The sequence below is a fragment of the Magallana gigas genome, chromosome 2 (assembly GCF_963853765.1).
Source record: "Magallana gigas chromosome 2, xbMagGiga1.1, whole genome shotgun sequence".
In the NCBI taxonomy this organism is placed as follows: Eukaryota; Metazoa; Mollusca; class Bivalvia; order Ostreida; family Ostreidae; genus Magallana; species Magallana gigas.
The window spans coordinates 37593219-37602598 of NC_088854.1; the positions used below are offsets into that span (position 1 = coordinate 37593219).

Here is a 9380-nt window from a genome sequence, read left to right on the forward strand (position 1 = left end):
TGACCTATTTTTAATAGCCTTGCGCAGTTCGCTATAACCAGAGAGAAGATATACACATTGACGGAAGTCATTCAAGAGAGAAATTAAAACAATTCTGGTGAAAAGGGGCTACCGGTAGGTAAGATTATTGTTAATTTTTACTTTTTAATGAATTTGACTGAGTGACACATAACTTTTCCATTCAATTTTGCCGTGAATCAGACCACTGATCGAGTGTGTCCCGGCCGACATGATATGGTCGAAGTGTCATAATGAGACGACTTGTTTTTGTTAATTATACGTCTTTTAGAATACTATCACTGAAATATTTTGTGTTATTTTGTTGAATTATATAACAACAAACAAATTTACTGTCATGTGTAGGGATGTAACTTGGCCACGTGTAGAGGATTCGGGACAAAATAAGGCCACGTGTTTATGTACAAGCGAGCCATGTTTTGTCGACTAAGAAGCACATGGTCGTAGACTTGAAGGGGGGCTGTGGGTTACTCGTTAAAAGGACCGATCCCCTCTCATACAAATGTCTTTTACTCTCCAAATTCATTTAAACAGGCCCCAAATTGATTAAATTATATTTCTGAACAAGGAGATTGACACTTATCGAAAATATGTTTGTTTATATATCTTGTAATTTGGACAGGTCGTCTACATAATCGTCAGTCTGTCTCTAAATCGACAGCAGTTTTTATCTTTTATGTGTTAAAGTTAACGTATATTCTAACTTTATTTTACAGTGCCATTGAGTTTTATTTTTAATATACTATGATCAATATAGGGCCTACTTATAAGTTTCAAACGAATGAAAATGATTATTCGGTCGGGTTGTATGCGCATGCGTAACCATATGACAGGTGAATGTTCAACATTTTTCAACATGTTCAATCTACGATTATATAACAAGAAGGCCCTGTAAAAATATAAAAAGGAATCCAAATATATGTACATCCAAAAAAAAAAAATAAATCAAGAAATACCACGCTCTAGAAACCTTTGATTTTTTGCAATTAAAAAAATATTACAGGTAAACAAAAAAATGATAAACCTATCCCCCCTCCCCATCCCAAAAAAAAAAGATATTAATTATGTCTATATTTTTATGTACGAAATAACCTTGTTTTCCTAGATCCCGAAGAAATCTTAACTTTAAAAAAAAATTCAGTTTGATATTTATCATATTGATAATAATTATTAATCATTTGATATTAAAAATACATCACAAAGAAAACTAAATCATATTACATTAATATATATAGCTATTTCTGAGGGGAAAAAAACTTCCAAAAATGCAGCAGAGTAATTTGAACCTAAACCTGGCTTAATTACCATTGTCAACCAATTCAGCTACATGCACCGTATAACCATGTACTTATATGTACATTGATTATTTTTTCCTCGTTGAACTGTATAACTGTTTTTACAGGGATGGATCCAGCGGACCCAGACAAAAAGGAGGTCAGGCGACCTATGAATGCTTTCCTTATTTTTTGCAAGAGACATCGCTCAATGGTCCGAGAAAAGAACCCGAATCTCGACAACCGCAACGTCACTCGTATCCTTGGCGATTTGTGGGCAAACCTGAAAGAGGATGAAAAGATGCAATACACTGACCTAGCTAAGCAGGTGATTAAACATATTGTATTTATGAATGTCTGTATGTACTAGGAGTTCTGAGATACAGCAGTGATAGTTTGTCATGCCTAATAAAATGATTAATAATTATGTAGTTTATACTGTAAAAAAAAACATGTTAGAAGTGCTTTTCGGGAATTTATGTGGATATTAATTCCTCTTGTTTGATTTAGGAATCTACTATGTAGACTACAGTAGATTCCTAAGAGAATTTGTTGTTTACAGTTTGAGAGGTTAGGATATGACTTCAATATTAAAATAAAAATATATACAAGAAATAAAAAGTGGACTGTATTTATGCAGATGTAGTAACTATATTTCAGACAATGAATTTACCTTGTATCTGTTAATTGTAGTACAAGGATGCCTTCATGAAAGCAAACCCTGACTACAAATGGCATAACCCAGAGAAGGGCATGCACCCGACTGGTCTCCTCCCCCGATCACCAACCAAAGAAGGCTTGGACTTCACAAGAGCTGATCAAACCATCACTCCTGGGAAACTGGCAGGCAAGTTTGTGTGTTAGTACATACAGTAAAACCCGTTTATTACGAACACGGATATAGCGAATTCTCAGATATAGCAAACTTTTTTTAGTCCCCGGTAAAATTCTTAACAAAACTTTTAAAATTTTAAAATTTAAAGATTTTACGTTTATAACGAATTCAGATTTAACGAATTTATGGATATAGTGAACTGATTTTGAGTTCCGTAGAGGTGAATTATAACTACTATAACAAATAATAAACACCTTTATGACGAATTATGGATATTACGAAGTAATTTCATTGGTCCCTAGGACTTTGCTATAACCAAGTTTTACAGTACGAAATTTCAATGAATGAGCACTTTCTAGATCACTTGACAGTGTGTCACAGACATGATCTTTTGCCAGAATCATATATAATGAACATATTAAATGAACATATAAAATGAACATATAAAAAGTTGCCATTTTATATCAGGTTGCACAGATCACATATTTCAAATGTGAAACTTGATATCTGTGATTGTGATTTGTAGATCCCTCTAACATGGGAGGGTTGAGCCTCCTATTTATGGCAGGACAGCAAAATGCATCAAAAGCAGCAGCAACCAGCCAGACCCTGGATCTGTCCAGAGAGAAGGTAGGTATAAAGAACTGATACAAATGCATATTATATATACATGTGCATGTACTTAATTACATTATATGTACCTGGTAATACAGTAATCAACATGCATCTTCAACAATTTAAAACTTAAGAAAAAAAAGTTTAAAATGATTAAGAGTACAACCAGTTTCCTTAAAAAATATTCATGAGATCATCCATAATTTAATTGTTCGTTAAAGTTATTATAGTGCATGCAATAAAATTCTAATTCTGTTTTTATTTAATAAGGTGACTAGGTTGGACTCTGGACCAGCACTTTTGCCCCCTGGTCAAGGTGTGAGTGGAATGGAACAAGGTCTGCAGGGTAATGAAAAAGAGGACAAAAATACTATGGTAGCCAGTGGGAAGATGGTAATGGACTCCATCATAGATCAGCTCTACTACTCAAAATCTGACACCTCCTCTGAATTTGATGGTGAAGAAACCAAAAAAGGAGTCTACACATCTCTGTCTGATAAACCGAGTGACAAGTCATTGTTACATGACCTGTCTGTATCTAGAGATGAACTGGAGAGGAAATTACTTCTGAACAAGCAGCGTGGCAGTAGGGCAGGGCTGGACATTGCTAGGAGTAATTTTGTGGATCCTAGGAATGCCATGATCACAAACCATGCAATGATGAAAAGCCAGATGTTGTCCTGGTCTGGATTCAAAAGAAAGAGATGTTACTCTGAAGGTTTTAAGGACACTCCGGAGATGAGCACCCTGCAGCCATTTGACAACCCTTATTACAAGAAGGGAGACTCCAGCAGTGACATTGTAGATGAGGATGGAGAGGGAGACGGAGATTTTCAGCCAGTGAGGAAGTCCAAAAGACGGAACAGGGGACAGCGATATCAGGAGCTGATTAACGAGGGAATTATACAGCCCTCGAAGGACAGACAGACAAACTCCAAGTCCCCGGAGAATTCCCTCAGTGGGGAGCCGAGGGTAGTCCAGAGAGAGAGGTGAAAACAGTGGTCACAGAAGACCCATATCATATGTTATGCTAGGTCTTATCTAGGGTCAGTGGGTCTGTAAAAGAGGTCATTATTGACGTATAGGAAAATGGAAATAAACTAGTTTGATTTCATACATGTACATGTATGTTGCACCATAGACCATTTTAACAAGAGCTCGGACTTTGGTTAGTTGTGTCAAACACCAATGTGACGTAGGTCTGTCTATTTCATTGCTAGCCACTCAGCCATGGTTTTATAAATCAACAAGATTTGTCTGGCTTTTGAGATAATACTACACAATTGATGCATATTTCGCTTGAAACCAAATCATTTTTAACATGTTTTGACGCAAGGAATAGACAGCTACGCCCTACTGAAAGTCCAAGGTCTTGTTAAAATGGTTCTAATTTCAATTCATTAAGGATTTTTCCTCAGATATTTATAAATGTCATAAAAAAAAAGTATTATTATTAAATCATTATTGTATTTTTTTTTACTTTATAGCTATTCTAATTTTTAATAATTGATATAGGTAATTGTAATAGTTATACATAAACTTCTTCAAATATTTACTTTATTTCATATTAATCTAGACATTGATATTGCATTGTAGGACTTAAGGGGACACTTTATAAAAAATTTGTTCACTCAAACTATGAAGCATAAATTGAAAGAAGAATAATACATGTATTTATGTACATTCCTTAACAAAGCGGGTTTTTGATTAAACTTGTGCTGACTGTTTTTAGTGAGTTTAAGGAGGAGGAGCACTTGGATTTAAACCGGAGAGAACACCTGAGGTTCGATGTGCTATCTGTCTATCCGAGACAAATAAGAAAGAGAACACAGTCCGAGTCAGAGAAAGTCCGACTTGAAGACAGCAGCAGATACAAAACAGGGTAAGTTCAGTAAAATTCAAACACATTTGGACTTCAGTTAATGAGAGGCTGTTGCCTTTTATCACAGTTTGATCGCTATGTAAAATATTATTGTCTCACCTGAAAATGCATGCAAAGTGGAGAATTTATATTTTAATGGAAGATGTGTCCATTTTGGTAGGGACTTTGACCTTGAAGCCCACATTGCCACCTTGCCAGCCTGTTCCCTGGAGAAGGTGGCTAAACCTAAGAGGACTACCCCTAAACTAAGGAGCACGTCTGAGAGTCGTGCATCGTCAGTCAGCAGCGATAGCTGCTCAGGTGAGAGTGCACTGAACTGTAACCACAGGATCTTACTTCACACAGGAACAAGAACTATAACATTGTTGTGATGAAATAAGTTAAATGAAGAGTACAAGATTTTTTTATAATGAACAGTGGTATGTTAAATGATAGAGCGTTATTTGATGTCTAATAAAAGAATACTGTGGTTTCATCAATATTCATGGGCATCAATTTTCACGAATTTTCTGGATAAATACAATGTTTTAATGTATGTAATGTTGTATTATAAGAAATTGCATTTCAATGAAAATTTGATTTCATGGATCAACTCAAACAACAAAATCACCAAAAAGTTAGTTTTCATTGAATATTGATGAAACTACGGTACAAAGAAGGTATGTTGGTACTTTAAAATATTTTATACTGATGAAAAATAAATGTTGCTTATTCTTTATTCTCAGCAACTGAAATTAAGCTGACCATACCACCTCACTTAAAAGTGAAGGCAGAAGACATTCCGTTTGGACCAGTCATAGGCAGCAAGAAGAGGAAGGCCCGAAAACACTCCATAACACATCTTATGCCCGTCACTGCAGAAAACAAAGGTAAGTGTGTGGATTCCATAAACCAAATACAAAATACAATTACAGCTGGTTTTATGGTCAGATCAAAGATCATGCTTCCCGAGAGGTACAAAATTTACCTTGTTGTTTAAGTTAGAAAATATTGTAATTTAATTTTAACTTAAACAGCGGGCTCTCTTGGTTACTTATTCAGAATACGAATCCCAGATACTGCTAATAATAAATCTATTGGCAAAGTGAAAAAATCAATTGTACGGTATTTGTGTCTTTTATCATTTGTGTTGACAAGACAGGTTTTGTTTTATAGATAGATTTTTTTAAAATGCATTAATGGTTTCTCTTGCTATAAACATTGGTGAAATTATTTTCCAGGGGAAGAAAGTGCAAGAAACACAAGCAATTCAGATGAAAAAAGTCAAAAGCCACTTGATTGTGAAATCAAGGACACCGAGAAATTTACTGGAATCAAGAAACCAATTGAAAATACAGACATTCAAAATAACAATGGCTCATCTGACGCAAATTTCATTAAAATTAAAACTGAGGAAAGCAATGAACACTGTGTTGAACAAGATGTATCTAAATCCAATGTGCTAGACTCTGTCTGTCAGCCACCAGACAGCCAGGGAAAAAATGTCACCCACGATCCTAGTCCTTGTGTTACAACTCCGGGAGACAGGCAGTCATTTCATATGGAAAAGAATGGTCATGTGCAGACTGAAATAGGAGGCACAGTCTCGGCAGGAATTGTTGAAAAGACTAGTCCATTAGGGATTTCAAACCTTGTGAAGAGCAGCATTTCAGGTGTGGATGAAATTCCTTACAGAGAATCTTCTGGTGAGGAGCCCGATAAATTGAGTGCCATGTGTGATAGTGATAAAGATCGTGCAGAAAATAATTCTTTGGACAAAGATGTAACAGAATCCAATAATGAACACTATGAATCTTTCAGCAGAGGTCAGGTGAAGGAGAAATGTGAAGATGACCCAGTCACTGATACAGATCCTTGTTGTCTGACCTCTGACAGCAAGATGAACTCTCAGGGCATATCTCAAAGTAGCCTGGGACAACCGTGTGGAAAGCAAGTCACAGAGGTTATCAGTTTCCACTTGGATGATTCAAGGGATGAAAGGTCGAAGGTTGCTATGCAGAATAACCCTCTGCAGACAGCTATTGTTAATTCTTAGCCCCCTTCCTGTTATAGGATTATATGTGTGAATGTGATGCAACATTCAAATATTTTTCAGATTAAGAACTGCATGTTTATGTACCGGTAAAATCAGATGAATATAGATAGTTTTCCCAGAACCAGTAGACTATATTTATTGGTGTAATAGTCTGTAAAAATAAAAACTTGTGTAGTATATGGAGTTTCAAACTCACTCTCTCTCTCTCACTTTCTCTCTCTCTCACACGTATTTAATATGAATCAATTGAATTGATTTAATCCATGAACTGGTATTTATTTGTTAATAAACAATGAAGTCTGCGTAATTAAGTACCACTTAACTCCTGTAGATTCCTCATTAAATGCCTAAAATTAATATCTGCGTATAAAAATCGCAAGAAGCACATCTCGCAAATTTTAAAATTTCACTTTCATTTTTCGGACAGATGTTATCTAAATAAAACTATAATGAAAATTTAGACTATGCGATGTTATATTTCGTGATTTGATGCAAAATGGTTGAATCGCAGAATTACATACTTGTGTTAAATATCTACAGAATCTACAGTATTGTAAAATTTTATCTTATACTCTATCTGATTTTTCCCAAATCTTTTGTTAATGATTTGTTATTTTGTATGTACATGGTAGAACTGATGGCACATTTATCACCACACTTACAACATGGTATGTAGTACCTTAGGTACTGTTGAAGAGTTTAAGTTGTGTACATCAGAAAGTTTGTACCCCATACCCCCCAAATTTTCTGTTGCCTTCAACAGTTGGTGTTGTTGTTATATGTAAACTTAAGATTATATGTTATGTTATCCCCAAATTCTTCAAGTAGCTATTAAATATCTGTTTGAATCAGCTTGTTGTGACCTATATATACATGTATATATGCAAACTTCACAGATCTATTGCAAAGCATCTTCACCCAGTTAATAGGTTGCTAATGATAAGTGCTAATGTTTAGTTAGTTATTTACATTTCCATTATGGTGCCATGTTTTAGAATCTTTTGCAATATGTTAAAATCATGCTTGTATATGTAAGTAATATTGAATTGATATTTAATTTATTGATTAAGTTCAGACATCAAAAAAAGTGGGTACATGATAAAAGATTACCTCCCTTGAAAAGGTACTAATAAAACAATAATATTAAATGTTAGATATTTGATATATTTGCCGCTATAATGTAAGAATGAAACTTTGAAATATTGGAAAATGCAGAAATGCTAAAATCACAATGGGAGTACATATGTACCATATACTAGTTACTGTGGTTTCATTAATATTCAAGGGTATCAATTTTCATGGATGAAGTGAAAATCACTGTTTCAAGGATACGTAAATTCGTGGCCAATGACCCTATCAATACAAAGTATAAGTAGACATTGCTGTTCAATGAATATTTAATTTCAAGGATAAACTTAACAACGAAATCAACGAAAATTTGTATTCAACGAATATTGATGAAACCACAGTAGTCTTTTTTCATGACCTAATTCCTTGTTTCCGTTCACTATTATGATATTGCCATTATGCACAATGTGCTATGTTCTATATATAGTGCTGCAGCACAATGTGCTATGTTCTATAGGTATATAGTGATGCAGTTGTCTGGGATTTTATTTTTTTGGGTCTTTTTTACTCCATTTGAATTTTTACATGTACATGTACCAGTAGTTTAACTTTTGAAGACCAGATTTTAATTATCATTCAAAGTTAATTTTAATATCGTATTTACAAATCTGTTATTATTGTTATGTTCAAATTGATTTTGAGAACACAAAACCATCATTGCCAATGTGATTTATAAATGTCAATTTTTTCAATTTAATTTTTTTTTATTTGTATTCTTTGTTTAAAGACAACAGGCCATATTCAATAAAAAGAAATATTGAGTAAAATTTGACAAAAGTTAAATCTGCCATGTAACCAAAATTGATTTAAATACTTTAACAAATTAAAAAATATGAATTCCTTTTTTCTTATTGATAGTTTTAAAAGGTAAACCATTTTTTCCTTATTACTTTATCTATGAAAATAACAATAATCGATGCTAATCTTTTGAAATTCTGGGAAACAATTTATATTCAGGTAAGATATTAATATAATGTTATGACTACAGTGATTTTTATTTATTGTTTAAAAAATAAAATAAAAAATTGTCATAGCTTTGGATTTTTTAGGTAAGGTGTTTATCAGAGCACATTTTTCCAAAATGGACCCTAAAAAGACTACATTTTGATTTTTTCTGATACTTTTTTGAAATTATCATTCAGTTTCAAGTTACCAGCTTAATAATATACTAATAGTGATTAATATGAAAACGATAATTCAGATTAAATTACATATACATGCATATTGCATAATTTAAATTAAATAGGGCTTTTGTTCATAAAATAGATGTTTTAAAATTCTGTTAATTGTATTCAACATGTTGTACATACAGTTATCTCTACTATGTAAATCCACAACTGTGTCCCTGGATTGATGCTGTTACAAAGATTTATTCATGACTTGAATATTCTTCATCATACTGATTAGTGATTGTCATTGTTCATGTCTACAAGCACGCATTTTGATTCTAAAGGTTCAAATAAATGTTTTAAAGTTGAGAATTTGTGTTTTGTGTTTGGATATTAATATTTTCAGTGTTTGCTCCGTTTCCTTTTGGAGGGATGGGATGCTTAGGTAAATTTTATAATGTACATGTATGGGTGATTGAGTTTC

At 33.6% G+C, this 9380-nt stretch overlaps 1 protein-coding gene across 2 annotated transcripts; it reads left to right on the plus strand.

Annotated features, from left to right (window-relative positions):
- Nucleotides 1–4: 4 nt before the first annotated feature.
- On the plus strand, nucleotides 5–8479 carry LOC105341659 (uncharacterized). Of its 2 annotated transcripts, none has more exons than XM_011448290.4 (9): nucleotides 5–118; nucleotides 1421–1620; nucleotides 1986–2139; nucleotides 2654–2757; nucleotides 3013–3731; nucleotides 4475–4624; nucleotides 4785–4924; nucleotides 5350–5493; nucleotides 5845–8479. In XM_011448290.4, exons 2-9 carry the CDS (start codon nucleotides 1423–1425, stop codon nucleotides 6657–6659), a joined length of 2424 nt encoding a protein of 807 aa, XP_011446592.3. In that variant the 5' UTR covers nucleotides 5–118; nucleotides 1421–1422; the 3' UTR covers nucleotides 6660–8479. The 2 variants fall into 2 exon arrangements, with proteins under 2 accessions (XP_011446592.3, XP_011446593.3); XM_011448291.4 differs by having other exon boundaries at nucleotides 9–114.
- The last annotated feature ends 901 nt before the right edge of the window (nucleotides 8480–9380 follow it).

Excerpts from the sequence above, each read along its gene's own strand:
- LOC105341659 (XM_011448290.4), top strand. The coding sequence starts at position 1,423 with ATGGATCCAGCGGACCCAGACAAAAAGGAGGTCAGGCGACCTATGAAT. Across the intron at positions 1,621-1,985 it reads ACACTGACCTAGCTAAGCAG|TACAAGGATGCCTTCATGAA; the intron begins GTGATTAAACAT and ends TGTTAATTGTAG. Across the intron at positions 5,494-5,844 it reads CGTCACTGCAGAAAACAAAG|GGGAAGAAAGTGCAAGAAAC; the intron begins GTAAGTGTGTGG and ends ATTATTTTCCAG.